Source organism: Dendrobates tinctorius, unplaced genomic scaffold, assembly GCF_039654945.1.
Source record: "Dendrobates tinctorius isolate UK_male_01 unplaced genomic scaffold, ASM3965494v1 ptg000251l, whole genome shotgun sequence".
NCBI classification, from domain to species: domain Eukaryota; kingdom Metazoa; phylum Chordata; class Amphibia; order Anura; family Dendrobatidae; genus Dendrobates; species Dendrobates tinctorius.
This window is the reverse complement of record NW_027361918.1, coordinates 7,490,551-7,512,669: the sequence shown is the minus strand read 5'-3', so window position 1 is coordinate 7,512,669 and position 22,119 is coordinate 7,490,551. Positions and strand designations below refer to the sequence as shown.

Here is a 22,119-nt window from a genome sequence, read left to right as displayed (position 1 = left end):
CTACTTCAGGGGGCAGGAAAATGCCCCTGCCATCGGTCCGCTACACTAGGTTGCTCAGTAGTACCCCATTGTTTGCTGTGGGGGGCACCTGGACAAATTCCTTGCCCGCTTCCCCTAGAAACGCTCCTCGTCGGAGGATCAGGAGCCTGCAAGTTATCCTCCTAGTCTATGGATAGGAAATACTTATTTATCCTGGGAACTGCTCTTTTAACCCTGACTTATATTTCTAATGTCTCAATGTCTAACCTCAAGAATCCATCAAAGTGGTCAGGTCTGGTTCTAGAGATGAGAAAATCTCCCAAAACTCTAAAAATATAATTAATGCTAATTGAATCTGCTGGAGCTGGTGTTGGGGGGATTCTGGAGATTGGGATGGTTTTATACCTATAACAGGGAGTATTTAGTGACCAGAGGTGGGGCGTGAGCAGCTCAACAAGATATGATTGCATGCGGATTGGGGTCAGTATGCGACACCTCAGACTGGCAGGCCTCCATGATCTTTTCAGGGTCACTTATGACAGTGCACAGAGGGTGACATAATGCAGATTTATTAAACATTTATTGCAGATTTATTAAAGATTTATTGCATGTCACCCGGCTCCGCAGGGACGTTTTTGTCTTTATTTTGGAGTAAAGGCATTCACACATCGTCTGATCCTACGTCCCAGTTCTGCAGGGGACGAGGACTTTACACGTCCCGACAAGCTGTTCTGCAGCCAACATCGCAGCACTTCTGTCTAGGGAGGCAGTCGCAGTCACTGCGGCATCCAGGAGCAGGGTAAGGCTTTTCACATCTGACCAAGGTGGCCACCACTGGGCATTTCTTCTCTGGGATCTCTGTAATGAAAGGAAGAAAGATGTGAGGGTCTCCAGGGACCAGACGTACCCAAGGAGGAGACTTCAGCTCCAATCCAAAGAGAAGTGTTTGTCAGAATTCTGGCCAAAATCTGCGTAAAATGCCACAAAAATATTGTGACTTGTTTAAACCAGCTTTCTGAGACGTGGGCTGGATGGAGAGTGTTCGGGCGGGCCTGACAAATTCATCAGAATTCATGACACTGAAGTGGAGCAGATTATGGCAGAAGCGTCTTCCAATATCTGTGTGGCGCATATTTCTGGTGTTAGTGGGTCGCCCTCCCAGGGCTGTGGGGTACTCGATACCGGGCCCGATGAGCTTCAATGGGAGATGTCACGGCAGCTGGGACCTGGCCCGTGGCCCTGGGCACCCATTGTAAAAGGGAGTTGTGGCAGTGTGAAAGTTTATAAGTGATTCGTGACGCCACCTGTGGTGTTCGGCAATAGAGATGTAAGCTGACGCTGCAGACAGATCCTCTGGGACAGATGGTGTGGTGCAGCAGTGATGTTATAGCCCTCCACAGGCAGGGCTGTAGACCCAGGGCAGAGTAGGTGAAGTGACATGTAGATGGTGTAGCGTCAGGTGCAAGGGATGTAGCAGTGCTAGGCAGGCTGGCGCCGGAATAAGTGGAGGACACCAGGGCATGTAGTTCCAAAGCTTTACTCACAGTCTGTTGCAGGTACAGGTGCCCGCGTCCGTGCCATATCCTCCAGGTCAGGAGCTCAGCCAACTTCCAGGCAAGATGAAGTACTCCTTTCCAACACTCCGCCAACATATGTGCCTTTTCTGAACATCTCCTCTTATAGCGCCTTTGAGTGAAGTACTCCTAGTACTGAGTTACACTGGAGTTCCTCCTGTCAGATGTTCCTATGAACTCTACTTGTACGGCAGACGGCTGTAGCCTGCTTCTGGGACTCCTTGCTAGTAAGTCCCGGCTCACTATTATGTTGCTGTTGTGCCCCCAAGTCTTGTGTGGGAATAAAGCGGTCACTACTTCTATTCCTCCGGTGTCTGCTGCAGGACCATTAGTATCCGTACAACCTTGGGGACCGGACCCCGGCCTTGCGCTGTGAACTTGGGAAGGGTTCTCTTTTCCCACCCTGATCCTTAGTCCTCCTATTCTCCTTACGTTCCGTGCTAATCCTTCTTTCTTCTGGAGAATCAAGCTTCCTTTCTTTGTCTCTTTCCTGTGCCAGCAGACCCAGATCACTGTGGCCTGCTGCAGCACTTCCTTCTCCCATCCCTCTCCCGGGGATTTTCTCTGTCCTTCTACATCCTCACTCACTGACTGAATGAAAGACTGACTGACTGACTTGAACTCAACTCTTCCCGCTCTTTTATGTAAACTAAACTCCACCCACCTCCCAGCACGTTTCGTGTTCCAAGCAGGGAGCCACCAAGGGGTGCTATGCTACACTCCAAGCAGGGAGCCGCCGAAGGTGCTTTGCTACACTACTTTGTGGTGTGAGATGCAGGTGTTGGAGCGTGGTCAGGTGTCTCCACCTTACCTGGATAGTGGGGTATCACACCTCAGGAGGAGGTGCAGTATCTCTGTGGCGACTGAACCCTCAGGGGCGCCACATAAGTGCACAGCAGGTGAAACGTGCAACAAGGACAACGAGGTCCGGGGTCTGCGTATTCTGCACTTGTGGCCTGAGAGTCAATGGATCGGAGGGCAGAAGTCCCAGCAATCACTTGTGACTGAGCGGCCCCAAAGATCCTTCAGCCACAGCAAGACACCAGTGTTATAAATGGCAGACAGGTAAGTAGGGTATTATATATGGCTTTATATAGGGGTGTCTGGTCGGAACAAGTTATTATTTATCCACAGAATAATGTGTAGATTAGTGGCGTCTTAATGCTGGGAGCAAGACACCTATCCCAGTTAGAATGGAGTCGGTACACTTGTCCAACACTACATTCAATCTTTCCCGGACTGCCGGACATCTGTATCAGTTCCTCTCTGGCAGCTCCAGTGGTGGATGAGCAAGTGCCCTGACTCCACTCTAATGGGGGTAAAAGTGCCCCGATCTGTGGGGGTCTCAGCAATCTACAAGCAATAAGAGGGGTTGTTTGGATGGAATAAGTTAAAGGGAGTCTGTCACCCCCCCCCCCAAAACTCAATGCAAACTACGTGTACAGTCCTATAGGGGGACTTGGTCCCTAGAAGTAGTTTATATTGAGTTTTGGGGATGACAGACTCATGAAGTTACTCCCTTCAGATTCACATCACAGAGCGATGAGAAGAGAATTCTTGCACATATATCTGGAATTAGTGTGAACGTACCACATTCGGGGTCTGTGCACACCTGGAGGCACATTGGGGTGCAGCACTTCTTGTTTCCAGGACAGTCTGCATCACAGGCACAAAGAGGTTTTGGAAAGCGATATAAGCACAGAGCGAGTGGAGCAGGACAGGTTCCAGGCTTTACTGTAAATGACAAGACACATCTGAGACTCGGGTGTAATACTCCGGTAACATTACTGTACAGCAGAGAGTCTGGGCTGACACCCGCCACAAACTAATGACTTTTTCCCTCCTGGTTTTGGGTCAGGCCAGGGCTTCTCCAATCTTGTCAGAAGGAATTGTGCGGGCCTCTTTTTTTTTATCCTTTGAGTAGATAGCCTCACTGTTTCCGTAATGGGGTTGTCCGGGCTTTCTGTATAATTTGTGTGTGTGCCTAGGCTGCAGAATGGTGACAGGTTGTGATATACTCCCTGTTAGTATTCTACATTGAGTCCTAGATATCACACTTAGTCATGTGAGCAGCTCTGTCCTGATTCTGGAGGAGCTGCTCACTTCCTGACTAGGGTTTTGAGAATTGAGAAGATGAAGGGCAAATCTGCTCAAGGCAAATTGAATACACCTGAAATATTGTCAAATTCCAAAATTTGTGATTTCTTACATACGAAATCGAGCAAAAACATTCAGCCAAGTGACTGACCGATTGTAGACGGCAAAGAAAAAAAAGGGGCCAAAAAAAGTCTTCTCATCCCACCACTCACCGGTCTGAATGCGGCAGCTTCCTTGGCAGTCTTCCACTGGCTCGCTCTTCTGCTCTTCCAGGCAGGCCACGTTCTCTTTTGCATCTTCCTTCACTTTGCACCAAGCTCAGGAGGCTTCAGGAGACTAATGTCATATAGTATTGACGGCACAATGTGAAGGAAGGTGAGGTATAGGACATGACCTGTCATGGAGACCAGAAGGGATCAGTGTCTGAGGGAGCCATCAGAAGACCAGGTGGGGAGTGGCAGTGGCAGCAAAATAGATACTCAAGGTGAGTAAATGTGTTACGCTTTACTTTTATAATGCTCCGAAGTCTGGAGAGACCACAGCATAATGTGCCTCAAACGTGCTTGATTAAGAAAATCGCCGCAAACAGAATTTCAATTAAACCGAACTGGTGAATCTGAATGTTGTCAGATTCTCTCATACCAGATTATAAGTGTAAGGCTGCAGATATGGAGAAGCTCATATTTACCGTTTGTCACTTTCTGGCACGTCAGGTTGTTGTCCTCGGTCAGGCAGCACTTCTTCTTCGGTGGGCAGTCGGAGTCTCGCTTGCACTGGGTCTCATTGAGATAGATGCAGGACAACTGCTCCAGACTGATCGGGCAAACCCCCGGGTGTTCTACACATAAGAGCACAGGAGTTGACATTTTCCTTGGTCACATTTTTGGGAACCTGTGTTGTTTTCATAACTTTTGGGTGCAGATGAGTTAAGAGCATGTGGGGTATGTTTAAGTTGTTCATTGTCCGACTCAATTTATTTATTTATTTTTTTATCTTGGATTGCTACAGATGGGTTGTGGTTTTTTAAATAATGAAAAAATATGTTTAACAATTCATGAAAATATTCCCTCCTATTAGGCTCCACCAGAGGATGATGATGGAGGCCATTGTTAGCGCCAAAGCCGCCATGGAAATGTATCGGCAGCTCTGCAATTGTGGTGAGGCGCCCCCTTCCGTCTGGAACTGGTTAAATATCGGTTATGGTGTGATATCTAAGGGGATAACTGTAGGGATTTCAGTAGGAGCTGAGCGATGTGTTTCCTGCCGATGATTGTAGGGTACAGGAGTGATCAGTCTTCAGGACAGAAACTTGGAGATTAGGTGGACGGATTATGTTCTCTAGAAGGACGTAGATCTTGGGATTTATTCTGATGGAATATAGGCTGAACTGGATGGACTAATGGCTTTTTTTTTTGGCCTTAATAACTATGTTATCTATAAAAATAATGCAAGACAGTGAAAAACAATGACAAAGTAGAAAAGCAAAAGAAAATTACAATCTACTACAGTTGTGGCCAAAAGTATTGACACCCCTGCAATTCTGTCAGATAATACTCAGTTTCTTCCTGAAAATGATTGCAAACACAAATTCTTTGGTATTATTATCTTCATTTAATTTGTCTTAAATGAAAAACACAAAAGAGAATGAAGCAAAAAGCAAAACATTGATCATTTCACACAAAACTCCAAAAATGGGCCGGACAAAAGTATTGGCACCCTCAGCCTAATACTTGGTTGCACAACCTTTAGCCAAAATAACTGAGACCAACCGTTTCCGGTAACCATCAATGCGTTTCTTACAATGCTCTGCTGGAATTTTAGACCATTCTTCTTTGGCAAACTGCTCCAGGTCCCTGATATTTGAAGGGTGCCTTCTCCAAACTGCCATTTTTAGATCTCTCCACAGGTGTTCTATGGGATTCAGGTCTGGACTCATTGCTGGCCACCTTAGACGTCTCCACTGCTTTCTCTCAAACCATTTTCTAGTGCTTTTGAAGTGTGTTTTGGGTCATTGTCCTGCTGGAAGACCCATGACCTCTGACAGAGACCCAGCTTTCTCACACTGGGCCCTACATTATGCTGCAAAATTTGTTGGTAGTCTTCAGACTTCATAATGCCATGCACACAGTCAAGCAGTCCAGTGCCAGAGGCAGCAAAGCAACCCCAAAACATCAGGGAACCTCCGCCATGTTTGACTGTAGGGACCGTGTTCTTTTCTTTGAATGCCTCTTTTTTTCTCCTGTAAACTCTATGTTGATGCCTTTGCCCAAAAAGCTCTACTTTTGTCTCATCTGACCAGAGAACATTCTTCCAAAATGTTTTAGGCTTTTTCAGGTAAGTTTTGGCAAACTCCAGCCTGGCTTTTTTTTATGTCTCGGGGTAAGAAGTGGGGTCTTCCTGGGTCTCCTACCATACAGTCCCTTTTCTTTCAGACACCGACAGATAGTACGGGTTGACACTGTTGTACCCTAGGACTGCAGGGCAGCTTGAACTTGTTTGGATGTTAGTCGAGGTTCTTTATCCAACAACCGCACAATCTTGCGTTGAAATCTCTTGTCAATGTTTCTTTTCCGTCCACATCTAGGGAGGTTAGCCACAGTGCCATGGGCTTTACACTTCTTGATGACACTGCGCACGGTAGACACAGGAACATTCAGGTCTTTGGAGATGGACTTGTAGCCTTGAGATTGCTCAGGCTTCCTCACAATTTGGTTTCTCAAGTCCTCAGACAGTTCTTTCGTCTTCTTTCTTTTCTCCATGCTCAATGTGGTACACACGAGGACACAGGACAGAGGTTGAGTCAACTTTAATCCATGTCAACTGGCTGCAAGTGTGATTTAGTTATTGCCAACACCTGTTAGGTGCCACAGGTAAGATACAGGTGCTGTTAATTGCACAAATTAGAGAAGCATCACATGATTTTTCGAACAGCACCAATACTTTTGTCCACCCTCTTTTATATGTTTGGTGTGGAATTATATCCAATTTGGCTTTAGGACAATTCTTTTTGTGTTTTTTCATTTAAGACAAATTAAATGATAATAATACCAAAGAATTTGTGTTTGCAATAATTTTCAGGAAGAAACTGAGTATTATCTGACAGAATTGCAGGGGTGTCAATACTTTTGGCCACAACTGTATATAATTGTCTAATTCTGTCTGTAATGGAAATCCCACCTCGCTGATTGGTCGCGGCAGTTAAGGTGCTGTCACACTTAGCGATGCACCAGCGATCCCGACCAGCGATATGAGGCGGTCAGGATCTCTGGTGCATCGCTAAGTGGTCGCTAGTGAGCTGCCACACAGGCAGATCTCACCAGCGACACAGCAGGGGTCGGGGGTCATAGAATCATAGAATTGTATAGTTGGAAGGGACCTCCTGGGCCATCTGGTCCAACCCCCTGCTCAAAGCAGGATTCGCTAAATCATCCCAGACAGATGTCTGTCCAGCCTCTGTTTGAAGACTTCCATTGAAGGAGAACTCACCACTTCTCGTGGCAGCCTGTTCCACTCATTGATCACTCTAACTGTCAAAAAGTTTTTTCTAATATCTAATCTGTGTCTCCTCCCATTCAGTTTCATCCCATTGCTTCTAGTCTTTCCTTGTGCAAAGGAGAATAAAGTTGATCCTTCTACAATGTGACAGCCCTTTAGATATTTGTAGACAGCTATTAAGTCTCCTCTCAGTATTCTCTTTTGCAAACTGAACAATCCCAAATCCTGCAACCTTTCCTCATAAGACAGGGTTTGCAGACCGGTCACCATTCTGGTCGCTCTTTTCTGAACTTGCTCCAGTTTGTTGATGTCTTTTTTAAAATGTGGTGCCCAAAACTGGACACAATATTCCAGATGAGGTCTGACCAAAGAGGAGTAGAGGGCAATAATGACTTCACGTGATCTAGACTGTATGCTTCTGTTAATACATCCTAGAATTGCATTTGCCTTTTTTGCTGCTGCATCACACTGTTGACTCATATTCAGTCTGTGATCTATTAGTATACCCAAGTCTTTTTCACATGTGCTGTTGCTTAGCCCCATTCCTCCCATTCTGTATATGCTTTTTTCATTTTTATTGCCCAGATGTAGTACTTAGCATTTCTCCCTGTTAAAAACCATTCTGTTAGTTGCTGCCCACTTCTCCAGTTTATTTATATCTTTTTGAATCCTCTCTCTCTCTTCTCTAGTATTATCTATCCCTCCTAGCTTTGTGTCATCAGCAAATTTAATCAGTTTACCCTCAATTCCTTCATCTAAATCGTTGATAAAGATGTTGAACAATACAGGGCCCAGGACAGAGCCCTGTGGTACCCCACTTGAGACATTCTTCCAACTGGATGTGCAGCCATTTACGACCACTCTTTGGGTCCGATCACTAAGCCAGTTATGAATCCACCTAACAGTTGCCTTGTCCATTCCATACTTAATCATTTTTTCAATAAGGATTGTATGAGAGACTTTGTCAAATGCTTTGCTGAAGTCAAGATATACTATATCTACAGCATTTCCTTGATCCACCCAATCAGTGATTCCGTCATAGAAGGAAATTAAGTTAGTCTGACATGACTTATTAGTTACAAACCCATGCTGACTCTGTTTAATCACTTCATTCTTATCCAGGTATTGACATACATGTTGTTTAATAATTTGTTCAAAGATCTTTCCTGGTATAGAAGTCAGACTCACCGGCCTATAGTTGCCTGGGTCCACCTTCTTCCCCTTTTTGAAGATAGGAACAACATTTGCTCTTCTCCAGTCTTCTGGCACTTCTCCTGTTCTCCAAGAATTTTCAAAGATTATGGAGAGGGGTTCAAAAATTTCTTCTGCTATCTCCTTTAGTACTCTGGGTCGCTACTTACCTGTCAGACGAGGCGATCCTGACATCCTCCCGCCCGCGTCCACGCATCGCTCGTCTCCACAGCAGGAAGCCGACGACGAGAAATGGCCCAGGACGTTCTCGCGCGATCAGCGATAACCAGCGGGAGAGCCGGTCGGAGGTAAGTATCAGACATAGCGATATCGCTGCTACGTCACAAAAAACAGTGACGATATAGCGATATCGCTTAGTGTGACAGGCCCTTTAGGCCGTGACCAATCAGCGACAGTTGCTTAGTCGTCGTGGCAACATGGCCGCATCCCTTATTGTACAGGCACATTATAGCCGTTAAAGGCATCACTGCTGCGTCACTCATTACACAGGCACAGTCCTGTACATATTCTGGAGTACAATACATTAGGTAATTAGATAACAGCAGAACAGTGACTGCAGCTCTGGGTGTAACTTGCGTACAATAGATTAGGTAAGATCTGAACAGTGACTGCAGCTCTGGGTGTAACAGGAGTATAATACATTAGGTAAGAGCAGAACGGTGACTGCAGATCTGGGTGTAACTGGACTACAATACAATAGGTAAAAGCAGAACAGTGACTGCAGATCTGGGTGTAACTGGAGTACAATATATTAGATAACAGCAGAACAGTGACAGCAGCTCTGGGTGTAACTGGAGTACAATACATTAGGTAACAGCAGAAAAGTGAATGCAGCTCTGAGTGTAACTTGAGTACAATACATTTGTTAAGATCTGAACAGTGACTGCAGCTCTGGCTGTAACAGGAGTATAATACATTAGATAAGAGCAGAGTGGTGACTGCAGCTCTGGGTGTAACTGGACTACAATACATTAGGTAAAAGCAGGACAGTGACTGCAGCTCTGGGATTAACTGGAGTACAATATATTAGGTAACAGCAGAACAGTGACAGCAGCTCTGGGTGTAACTGGAGTACAATACATTAGGTAACAGCAGAACAGGGACAGCAGCTCCGGGTGTAACAGGAGTATAATACACTAGATGGTGGCCTGATTCTACCGCATAGAATAGGCAGTAATGCTTAGCGAGAAGGGCCGGAGATGACATCACTCTCGCAAGAGTGCAACGTCATCAGCGGTGTTTCGCGCTAAGCATTACTGGGACCGGAAGATGCCGGGAGCATGGTAAGAGGAGAGAAAGAGTCCGGGGGCAATCAGAAGGTGAGTATATAACTATTTTTTATTTTAGCAGAGACTCTAGAATACCCGATGCGATAGAATCAGGCCACCATCTAATAAAAGATAAAAGTACAGGGGTTCAAAAATAAAAATGAAGAAAAAAATAAAATGGGGGGGGCAAACAAAAATGGTTTGTGAAAAACAGAATCGACCCTAATGTGCTAGTGAATGTGCTTCATGTGCATAGACAGAGATCTAGTGGTTGGAACCACAAGCCATGGAGCAATAGAGTAAAGAAGTAACGAGAACCGGAGAAAAGGAAAAAAAAAAGGAAAAGCGTGGGAAAAAAAAGGTAAAAAATAAATAATGAGAAGGAAGGGGGGAGGCAAGTCCTCAACCGAAATACTCTGTGCTGTGGTAAGGGGTCAACCACTTCACAATGTGGGAGGAAATTTCTCATACATTAGGCCCCCATGTATGAAGGGGGCTCAGGAGCAGTGTTATAACAGCAGCGACCGATGCAGGCTCTGATTGCTGCTGTTTAGCCTTTTAAGCCAGAATTTGTTATATTTTCGCCCCACTGAACTTGGATTCATTTTCCAGTACGTTGTAAGGTCAGCTGAGCAATGTCATTCAAAACTATTATTATTATAGCGCTATTTATTCCATGGCGCTTTACATGTGAGGAGGGGTATACGTAATACAAGTACAGTAATCTTAGACAATATAAGTCACGACTGGTACAGGAGGAGAGAGGACCCTGCCCGCGAGGGCTCACATTCTACAACGGGATGGGTGAGGATACAGTAGGCGAGGGTAGAGCTGGTCGTGCAGCGGTTTGGTGGATCGGTGGTTACTGCAAGTTGTAGGCTTGTCGGAAGAGGTAGGTCTTAAAGTTCTTTTTAAAGGTTTCCATGATAGGCGAGAGTCTGATATGTTGTGGTAGAGAGTTCCACAGTAGGGGGGGATGCGCGGGAGAAATCTTGTATGAGATTGTGGGAAGAGGAGATAAGAGGGGAGTACAGAAGGAGATCTTGTGAGGATCGTAGGTTTCGTGCAGATAAGTACCGGGAGACGAGGTCACAGATGTACGTATGGAGGACTCAGGTTGTGGATAGTTTTGTATGTCATGGATAGGGTTTTGAGCTGGAGTCTTTGGGTAATGGGGAGCCAGTGCAGGGATTGACAGAGGGGAGAGGCCGGGGAATAGCGGGGGGATAGGTGGATTAGTCGGGCAGCAGAGTTAAGAATAGATTGGAGGGGGGCAAGAGTGTTAGAGGGGAGGCCACAGAGCAGGAGGTTGCAGTAGTCAAGGCGGGAGATGAGGGCATGGACTAGGGTTTTTGCAGATTCTTGGTTGAGGAATGTACGGATCTGTGAAATATTTTTGAGTTGAAGTCGGCAGGAAGCGGAAAGGGCTTGGATATGTGGTTTAACTACAACTTGTCTAGACTTCATATGGCTATGACAATGAGGTGGGAGGAGGGAATAATAAAGAAAAAAAAAAAAACCTACGGCTCATATGAAAAAGGGTGGTAAAATAAAATTAATGTGTTTGCAGAGAAGGGGTTAATGGCCTTTAAGACCAAATTATAAGTTATAAATCCACTCACTGCACGGCCCCTGAGGAAGCTGGGTGAAATGAGCACGTCGGGGCAGGAGGCTGGAAGTCAGCAGCACTATGCGTACTAACGGTGGCACATTAAATTGTGATAATGTTTACAAAGTAATCAAAAGTCTTATGTACTTTTTTTGCATTTTGCACTTTGGATTGGGATTTAGCCAAGCTTTTTATAATATCATGATTAAATTGTGAAAGTATTTTGATCGATTGCCAGAAAAAATCATTTGCATGGATTTCATAAACAGCCTCCATTTTCCAGTACTGTTTGTTCCTGTATTTTAAAGATTTTTTTGATGAATTAATACATTTCAGTATTTAAAATTAATTTTTTTTTGTCACTTCAATTAATTTTTGTTCCTCAAAGATTCAATGAGGCCTACAAAAATTCAAGCATATTCACTACACGATAGGAAGTATAAGACGTGTATTTTAAGAGGATATCTGCATTTACCACCACAGTCTGGCGTTGGGGCCTCTGCACAACTATCCTCAAATCCAAGGACGACTACCCTTTCCTACTGATACATGTAGGCACAAACAACACGGCAAGAAATGACCTACCAACTATCTGCGAAGACTTTGAAATTCTGGGGAAGAAAATAAAGGAACGCAACGTACAGGTTGTTTTCTCATCAATCCTCCCAGTCGATGGCCATGGCATCAGAAGATGGAATAGGATACTAGAGGTGAACAACTGGCTATGACGGTGGTGCAGGCAGCAAGGATTTGGATTCTTGGACCATGGCGTGAATTACCTCTACGATGGACTTCTCGCAAGAGATGGGATACACCTCACAAAACCTGGGAAACACACATTCACCAGAAGACTTGCCACACTCATCAGGAGGGCTTTAAACTAGAAGAAGAGGGGATGGGAGGAAAACAGCAGACAAGAACATGCAGCAGAAGGACAAACTAATCAAGGCTACTAGATGTGGTACAGAGGACCCAAGACAGGGTACTCAGAAGGAAGCTAAGAAAAAGGAAGCAAAACTTCTTTCCTGCATGCTGACCAACACAAGAAGCCTGACCAATAAGAGTGAAGATCTGGAGTTGGTAATGTATGAGGAGAAATACGACCTAGTAGGAATATCTGAGACATGGTTAGACGACAGCTATGACTGTGCGGCTAACGTGCAAGGATATGATTTGTTTAGGAGGGATCGTAAAAAAAGGAAAGGGGGTGGAGTCTGTCTATATATAAAGAAGATATACAAGAGGGAAATGAAGAGGTGGAGTCTCTATGGGTGGAGATACAAGGAGGGAAAAGTAATAAAATCCTCATAGGGGTTTGTTATAAGCCACCAAATATAACAGAAGCCACTGAGAATGTATTATTGAGACAAACAGACAAAGCAGCAAATCCCAACGAGGTGATTATTATGGGGGACTTCAACTACCCCGACATAGACTGGGAACCTGAAACCTGCGGATCTCAGAAAGGAAACCAATGTCTGTCAGTGACCAAGGATAATTATCTGTCACCACTTGTGCAGGGCCCAACTAGAGGGACGGCCCTTCTGGACTTAATGTAAAGCCACAGGCCAGATAGAATAACAGAAGTCCGAGTCGATGGCACCGAGGGAACAGTGACCACAATATAACACAATCCCACTTGTCCTTCAGTAAGGTGCCCTGGAAGGGGGTTACGAAAACGCTGAATTTCAGGAAAGCAAGGTTTGATCAGCTTAGAGAGGACCTTCGCCTAATTGATTGGGACAATGTCCTCAAAAATAGGAGCACAGAAAATAAATGGGAAATATTTATATCAGTTTTACACCCCCACTGCGAGCTAGCCATACCGTACAGAAATAAAAGGGCTAGGAGCAGGAGAACACCAATGTGGCTAAATAAGGAGGTAAAAAGGGCAATAAATAACAAGAACAAGGCATTTAGGAAGCTAAAACAAGAAGGCAATGAAGAAGCATTAAAAAGTTATAGAGAAAAAAATAAAACGTGTAAAAAACAAATACATTTAGCAAAAGTGGAAACTGAGAGACTCATTGCTAAGGAAAGTAAAACAAACCCCAAACTATTCTTTAATTATATAAACAGTAAAAGGATTAAAATTGATGGTGTCGGCCCTTTAAAGAACAATGAGGGTGAAATCATAGAGAGCGATGTGGGAAAAGCAAATGTTTTAAATACTTTTTTCTCAACAGTGTTCACACAGGAAAAGGATTTGCCAGGGGAAATGCAGAGTGATAATGTAAACTCCCCATGAAGTATTACCTGCCTAACCCAGGAAGAAGGGCAGAACCACCTTAGTAAGATGAAAACGGACAAATCACCAGGCCCTGATGGCATTCACCCTCGGGTATTAAGGGAGTTAAGTAATGTGATAGACAGGCCTCTATTCCTTATATTTAAAGACTCTATAGAAACAGGGTCTGTTCCTTTTGATTGGCGGCAAGCAAATGTGGTACCAATATTCAAAAAGGGGTGTAAAAGGGAACCTGGAAACTATAGGCCGGTAAGCTTAACATCTGTGGTGGGTAAAATATTTGAAGGGTTTCTAAGGGATACCATTATGGAATATCTCAATGTTAATAAATGTTTAACTCCATATCAGCATGGATTTATGAAGGATCGCTCCTGTCAGACTAACCTGATCAGCTTCTATGAGGATGTGAGCTCTCAAATGGACCAAGGAGAATCATTGGATGTCATTTATCTCGACTTCTCTAAAGCATTTGACACTGTCCCACATAAAAGATTGGTCAGTAAGAGGAGAAAGCTTGGGCTAGGGGAAAATGTGTGTAGATGGGTAGGTAGCTGGCTTAGTGATAGAAAACAAAGAGTGGTTATTAATGAGGCATCCTCAGATTGGGCCAGGGTTACTAGTGGGGGACCACAGTAGTCTGTATTGGGCCCCCTACTATTTAATATATTTATTAATGATCTAGTGGATGGCTTACACAGTAAAATATCAGTATTTGCAGATGATACAAAACTATGTAAGGTAGTTACCACAAAGGAGGACAGTTTGCAACTACAGACAGATTTGAGTAAATTGGAGAATTGGGCCGAAAAATGGCAAATGAGGTTTAACACAGATAAGTGTAAGGTTATGCACATGGGAAGGAGAAACAGATGCTACAATTACTTACTAAATGGGAAACTGCTGGGGAAATCAGACATGGAAAAAGACTTAGGCATCTTAGTCAATAAGAAGCTAAATTGGAGTGCCCAGTGTCAGGCAGCTGCCACCAAAGCAAATAGGGTCATGGGATGCATTAGAAGAGGTCTGGGGACACGAGATGAAAACATAATTCTCCCTCTGTACAAATCACTCGTCAGACCACACTTGGAGGATTGTGTGCAATTTTGGACGCCGGTGCTCAAGAAAGACATTACTGAACTTGAAAGGGTTCAAAGGCAGGCTACTAAAATGATAAATGGAGTTGGTTCACTACAATACCCAGAAAGGTTATCAAAATTAGGTCTATTTACTCTAGAAAAGAGAAGACTTAAGGGAGACTTAATATATATGTACAAGTATATCAGAGGGCAATACAGAGATCTCTCCAATGAACTGTTTGTACCAAGGACTGTGATAAGAACAAGGGGGCATTCTCTTCGTTTGGAGGAAAGACAATTTCTGCCCCAGCATAGAAGAGGGTTCTTCATGGTAAGAGCAGTGAGGCTCTGGAATTCTCTTCCTGAGGAAGTGGTGATGGCCAACTCACTGAATGAACGCAAGAAAGGAATGGAGGCTTTTCTTGTGAGTAACAGTGTAGAAGGTTACGAATAAAAGATTATTATAGGTAGATGGTTGACCCAGCTTAGGGAAAGGAATTTTTTTCCCTATGGAGAAAATTGGCTTCTACTCTGTGGGTTTTTTGCCTTCCCCAGGATCAACAATGCAGAACAGCTGCACTAAAAATAGGCTGAACTAGATGGACATAAGGTCTTCCTTCAGCCTTCAAAACTATGTTACTATGTGGGTTGGAGATAATGTGGTTGAGTAATAAGTTCTGTCTATAGTTTTGTAATAGTAGACATCAGCACAGCCATGTGTGTATTGAAGACATTAAGACTGCCCGGCATCGGACTGTCCTAACCGCCAACCATGCTGTACCTCAAGGAAGTAAGATGGAGCTAAGATTCATCCAAGATTGTCTTCGCTTTAAGGGGAATCACATGAGAAACCCCAGATTTCTCCGTTATCCTTGACATCTCGCTAATCTGCCATAGATGTGAGTGGAGATGGAGAGAGAACCTAGACCTAAGACCAAGCGCAGTTTCAAGTAAAGAACCAAGGGACCTTTCCATACAGCAGATATCAATGGAGAAGAGAACAGTGCGGTTGTTCTAGTTTGTAGATCGGAGTACTTTATTGCAGGAGTGGAGAGACCCAACATTCAAAAAGGCTTGTGTTATGTCAGCTATGACAGTCATTGCTGGTTGAAACTGGTCTTTAACATATAGAGAATTACCTGGTTCTGGCTTCACACATTTCAGTCCACAGCATTTCTTATTCCCGGTGCAATCGTAGTCCTTTGTGCACGCCGTTGCAATGATTTTCTTCTTCAGTGCTGGACATTGTCCGGGCTTAACTACAAGAAAAAGAGCAGCGCCGGGTCAGAGTGATGGACTAACTGTAGTTCAGCTAATCTGCTCAAGTTAGGCAGATGCTCTCCTTGGCCCTTCTCAGGCCTGTGGCGATAGATACCACTCCTCTTTCTTCTCTCTACCGTCTTCTAATGAGACCTGTTGCAGACAAGGTCCTAGTGGTCATGTGGGATGTGGAACACATTGTCACTGCTGCGTGTTCCACCAAACATGACCATGTGAGACATCTTAGGAAAAGTCGTCTAGTGGAACACTGCTTGGAGAGATAAAGCCACCATCTTACTGGATAAATTCAGACAGAATTCACAAATGTTTGGATTAAATTAGAATCTGAGTTTTTATGGAAATTCATATCGTATTTGATTAGTCTGAATTGATTTGCTCATCTCTAGCATTGACCCATCATCTGGACATTACACGACTTTACCTAGATATAGAGACAACCAGGCCCTGGTTATCACTGTTATATCCCAGTATGGTGTAGACCACCTTCTGAATGGAGGCCCCGGGAGCATCTCATGACTCTTCAGTCCTCATCTGTGCTGAGCGTGGGGATCCCCAGCTATAGCGAGACTAACTCCTAGCATAACTTCATTGGATCAGTAGAGAAAGCTCAGCAAACCCTGTTCTGTCTCCGACATCTGACTCATAATCCTGATTATCTGCTTGTTAATGTTTACAGTTTTTTGGCTCCGTTCGCAGTGCATTCTGGTAAGGTTGCAATGCACCCTGGTAGTCTTTTGCAAAGGATTATGGTTAGTTCAGCCCCTATTTTCCTTCTGCTTGCATTCTGGAAGTATCTCATTTCTCTTCTCCCCTTGTGACAGCATTGCTGGTATGTACTTATGTTTCCTGTATCCAATTCCTACCTCATACTACCCTGCTTAGTTATTAGTGCAGATGATGTATTATGTATATTTCAATCCCTGATGAACTCCGTATTGATTGTATGCATATATGTTTTTGTTTGTAGTTTCACCGTGCCAATATACCACCACGTTCAATAAAGCACAGATTCAACCTACAGTCTCCTTATTGGACTCCCGATATAGCATGTTTACCTGCCTGTATAGCTTCAATAAGTCAGCCTTATTTTAGTGAGGACAGAACAAACTCATCAATTAATGAGTAAAATAACCCATAGCATTACCCTTTATTACCATAATTCATTTATTTTAAGACCCCTGAAAAGCACTGATGGTGAGGAGCATGCTTTCCTTTCCACAAGAGTCTGTACCCTCCGTACTTCTATACAGCCTAAGTGATTTCCTATCCTCCTTCTGTGATCGGTGCTCTTCTCACCCTACCTACAGATTTCTGATCTGTCCTCCTTGAAAATTTGGATGCTTTTATCTCCACATACTGCCATATGAAAGCCATGATGCATTAGTATGGCACTTAGCCACTGAGGCCAGCAATTGGCTTTTTACAAGAGTGTGATCTCTGCAATCTTAGGAGGAAAAGGGGGTGAATATACATTTCAAAGATGACATCTAGTGCGTTTTCTGTAGATACAATATTTCCCTTAAACTCAGCAGAACAACAAGAATAATCCTCTAGATATGAGCAAGTCGATTCGCATTTCTCTGATCCGGTGGTCATCAGTAGTCTGTGGGAGCCCTCAGACTGCCTCCTACCTGCAAGGACCTCCAGTGCCTATTAATTCGTAGGCTCACTGAGACCTCTTTGTTGTGGTGGGAGTCATACAAGAAGCCTATTCATCAGAAGTGATGCCGACAGGTAGGAGCTTTGCAGGGGTCCCGTCTGGCGGCCACTGTACAAGGGGCCGGGATTAGATTTGTTACGAAGGTGACGGTTAAAACTTCATTAAAGTCAAGGAAGATATTGGTAAAAGAGCGCAACAGTCTTAGTATAAGACCTAATCTAGTACATTTAAGTCAATAATCTCATGATATGACAACTCCCAGCATAGACTTCGCTGTTAGCATACCAGATAATAGGGGTGCAATATGGGCAACCAACCTCCAAATGGACTTTACCCACACCGCTCCATGCCGCTCTGTACAGGTACTCTCAGCAGCAAGGGAATATCACAAATCTGGTTCGTTACCTCTTTTTCCCCCCCGATGTCTCCACCAATCTGAAAACGGTTGTGCCCCTGACATATATCACCCATCTTGTCAGGCAATGTGATCCCATTACAGCAGCCATTCCCCCTCACCTTTCTCTGTCGGGGTGCACTGACGCCGGCAGTTGCAGCAGCAGCAGCGGTCGGGTCCTTGGCACTGCTTATCATTGTGGCAGTCTGAGGGCATGGGCCTGGCAAGTATGCATATCGAATGGTTGAAATATGGACAAGGGTTTTGTTTAGCTGCAGAGAGACAACAGACAGTGATTATTGCTGTAGTAGATGACAGATTAATCATTGTGATCGCCTCTTGTAATGGTTTCCCTTCCAATACTGCCCCCTGTGGTCACCAATAGTAAATACAATCTGACCTCTTCCAGCTTTGTTAAAAATTGTCTTGTCTTTAACACCTCGTTTCCCACTGGTAACCAATGTAAACCAGCACTGCGTTCTGTGGTTAATCCCTAAAATTCTGCCCAATAATTTACACCCTGGATATAAGAAGCCCCGCCCAGAGAGGGGTCACTTATCTGATGGATTCCATGTCTTGTACTTACGTTGTAGAGGCAGCAGGCAGCGCTTTCTACAGCCCGACCAGCAGCATATCCTCGACCCGCTGCAGTCTTTGTCTCTCCTGCATTCAGACACGATGTCCACCGAGAGATCACAGGTTGGGTAGTCCACGTCTAGGGGGCACATCCCCGGCTTCTCTGAAAACCAAGACATGGCGAGAGAAGGACGGCGGTCTCAGTGGAGGTTGTGGCTGCACGTGTTATAGCACCATGACAATATAATAGCTGGCAAGTACGTAAGAGTTGTATTTTTGTATTCTAACTTCTTCAGGACATGGCCAATTTCCATTTTTTTTGTTTTCGGTTTTTTTCTTGCCCTTCTTCCCAGAGCCAGAACTTTTTGTCATTTTTCAGCCCTCAGAGCCATGTGAGCCTTACACTGAGGGCTTGTTTTTTTTTTTTACGGGACTTAAGTTTTGTCAATGAGCCGATGTTTTTATTAATACCATTTTTGGGATGGATATAGTGTTTGGACCGTTATTACATTGCATAGAAACATCACGGATTTTTGATTTGCTTTTCTCACTGCGCCATTTTCCAATTCAATTAAATTTACAAAAGCAGCGAAACCAAATGTGTGTATTTATTTTAATTTTTATTAATTGCTTTATTTTTAATAGGTCAACAATGGGGGGGTAATTTGAACTTTATTTTTTCAAAAAAAATTTCATATTTTGAAAGATATTTGCTTTTCTCTCTTTGTCGGTCCCCTTATGGGACTTGAAGTTGCGATCGTCCGATCATTGGTGCTGCACATAGCTGGGCATTAGTACTGCCATGTATGGTGAAAATCATGATCTCATATGTATAAATGCTGGTTTTCAGAGGAGGATCGCAATGACAGGCACAGGGATCATTAGCAGACCCCTGGCTCTCACGGCAACCCACGATCACGTCACAGGCACATCGACTGGCAAGTGTTTCAAGCATATGATGCTTGACTGACATTTAACAAAGTTGTTTACCCACAAATTTGGTTCTCAAGTCCCTTATACAGTTCTCTTGTGCTCTTTCTGTTCTTCATGCTTAGGCCGGTTTCACATTAGCGCATTTTCAGCGCGCGCACGGCCGGGGGTAGCTCCGCCCCCGATCCGGCTCTCTGCCCGGCGTGCCCGCCCCTTCCTTGTAGCGCCGCCTCCTAGCGGACATCCCAAAAATGGGATGGACAAAGTTGTTGGCACCTTTATAAAATTGTGGATAACCGACTGTTTCAAGCATGTGATGCTTGTTCACACTCCCCTGTGGCAAGTAACAGGTGTGGGCAAAATGAAAATCACACCTGAAGCCAGATAAAAAGGTGAGAAGTTACCTCAATCTTGTGTGTCTGTGTGTGCCACACTAAGGCTGGTTTCACATTAGCGCATTTTCAGCGCGCGCACGGCCGGGGGTAGCTCCGCCCCCGAGCCGGCTCTCTGCCCGGCGTGCCCGCCCCTTGCTTGTAGCGCCGCCTCCTAGCGGACAGCGGCGCCTGCGATCGGCGCACCCTATCTTTAGCATAGGGTGCGCCGAACGTGCGCAGGCCGTGCGCTAGTTGCGCTTTGACCTGCGCTGCGCAATTTTGACGGTGCGCCGTGCGCGCCAAAATCCGAAAAGTTTGATTTTGGCGCGCACGGCGCACCGTCAAAAGTGCGCAGCGCAGGTCAAAGCGCAAATAGCGCACAGCCTGCGCACGATCGGCGCACCCTATGCTAAAGATAGGGTGCGCCGATCGCAGGCGCCGCTGTCCGCTAGGAGGCGGCGCTACAAGCAAGGGGCGGGCACGCCGGGCAGAGAGCCGGCTCGGGGGCGGAGCTACCCCCGGCCGTGCGCGCGCTGAAAATGCGCTAATGTGAAACCAGCCTTAGTGTGGCACACACAGACACACAAGATTGAGGTAACTTCTCACCTTTTTATCTGGCTTCAGGTGTGATTTTCATTTTGCCCACACCTGTTACTTGCCACAGGGGAGTGTGAACAAGCATCACATGCTTGAAACAGTCGGTTATCCACAATTTTATAAAGGTGCCAACAACTTTGTCCATCCCATTTTTGAGGTTTTGTGTGAAATTTTGCCCAATTTGCCTTTTTTCTCTGTTTTTTGTGTTGTTCCAGTACACACAGAGGAAATAAGCCTGTGTATATATTTATTTTACTCATTTATATAGCGCCATTAATTCCACAGCACTTTACAGACATTATCGTGTATAACAAAACGTGTATTGGCAATAATTTTTTGGGAGAAATACTTCATTTTCTGGAATAATTTCAAGGGTGACAACACTTTGTACCATGACTATATAGATAATTAAGAAGACGGGCAAGATAAACCAGCATGCAAAAAAAAGAAAATGGCAGCCACCAGGAGCTGCTGTGAGCTTCCCGTCCTGCAAGAGCCACCTCGATAGAGATCATTTTCCTATAATATTAGACAGAAAATATGCTCCCCCCCAAAAAAAAAAAAAAAAAAGGTTTTACTGATTTTTTTAATGATGCCCCCACTTCTATTTTACAATTGTTTTGAGGTCAGTTAGTAGTATTTTCTTGTGCATAAGTTTGTGATTTCTTTTTATCCTATTTTTTTTTTTTTTTAGGAAAGATGATTGGAAAACAGCAATGTATTACTTACAAACAAACATCCATATGAGAGATTAGAAATGTGATCATTGTGTGTGTGGATGCCATCATTGTGGACACCACCGTTGTGAACACCACCCTTGTGGATGTCACCGTTGTGAACACCATGAGTATGGACTCCACCATTGTGGACGCCATGAGTGTGGATGCCACCAATGTGGATGCCATGAGTGTGGATGCTACAAGTGTGAATGCCACCCTTGTGAACACCATGAGTATGGACACCACCATTGTGGACGCCATGAGTGTGAATGCCACCATTATGGATGCGATGAGAGTGGACTCCACCATTGTGGACGCCATGAGTGTGGATGCCACCAATGTGGATGCCATGAGTGTGGATGCTACGAGTGTGAATGCCACCCTTGTGAACACCATGAGTATGGACACCACCATTGTGGACGCCATGAATGCGCATGCCACCATTGTGAACACCATGTGTATGGACGCCACCATTGTGGACGCCACCATTGTGGACGCCATGAGTGTGAATGCCACCATTATGGATGCGATGAGAGTCGAAGCCACCATTGTGGATGCCGTGAGATTGGAATGCCATTATTGTGGACTCAATCATTGTGGACACCATGAGTGTGAATGCCCCCATTGTGGACACCATGAGTGTGGACGCCACCAGTGTGGACGCCATCTTTCCCCATTTTTCAAACTGGAAAATTTTTTTTTTTTTTTTTGTTTTCTGTAAAATTAAATGTACTTTTTGGAAATATTTTAACCCCATTACAGGGCCAACATTTGAAACTGTAACGCTCGTCCGTGTCTTGTCTGTCAGTCGTACCCTGTAGGGTATCCCATTAGCCTCACACCCATGACTACCTGTGGGGAGTAGAGATGAGCGAATTTGTTCGGATTTTGGCTCTGAATCTGACTTTGACACATTTGTTCCATATTCGAACACTATTTAGGCCGAATATACAGTATGTCTTATGATCGGTTCCGAACATATTCGGTAATTTCTACTCCCATTGACTCTAATGACGTTCGGCTGTGTTCG

At 44.6% G+C, this 22,119-nt stretch overlaps 1 protein-coding gene across 10 annotated transcripts in view; it reads right to left on the bottom strand.

Annotated features, from left to right (window-relative positions):
- Nucleotides 1–532: 532 nt before the first annotated feature.
- LOC141065371 (uncharacterized) overlaps nucleotides 533–22,119 on the bottom strand; it is a 43,510-nt gene continuing 21,923 nt past the window's right edge. For all 10 annotated transcript variants that reach the window (XM_073557816.1, XM_073557820.1, XM_073557819.1 and 7 more), the window contains 6 exons: nucleotides 18,480–18,632; nucleotides 18,016–18,165; nucleotides 15,698–15,817; nucleotides 4,339–4,488; nucleotides 3,144–3,287; nucleotides 533–837 (listed from right to left, as the gene is read on the bottom strand). In XM_073557816.1, coding sequence (XP_073413917.1) covers nucleotides 689–837; nucleotides 3,144–3,287; nucleotides 4,339–4,488; nucleotides 15,698–15,817; nucleotides 18,016–18,165; nucleotides 18,480–18,632 — 866 coding nt within the window. In that variant the 3' untranslated portion in view covers nucleotides 533–688. The remainder of the gene's footprint in view (nucleotides 838–3,143; nucleotides 3,288–4,338; nucleotides 4,489–15,697; nucleotides 15,818–18,015; nucleotides 18,166–18,479; nucleotides 18,633–22,119) is intronic.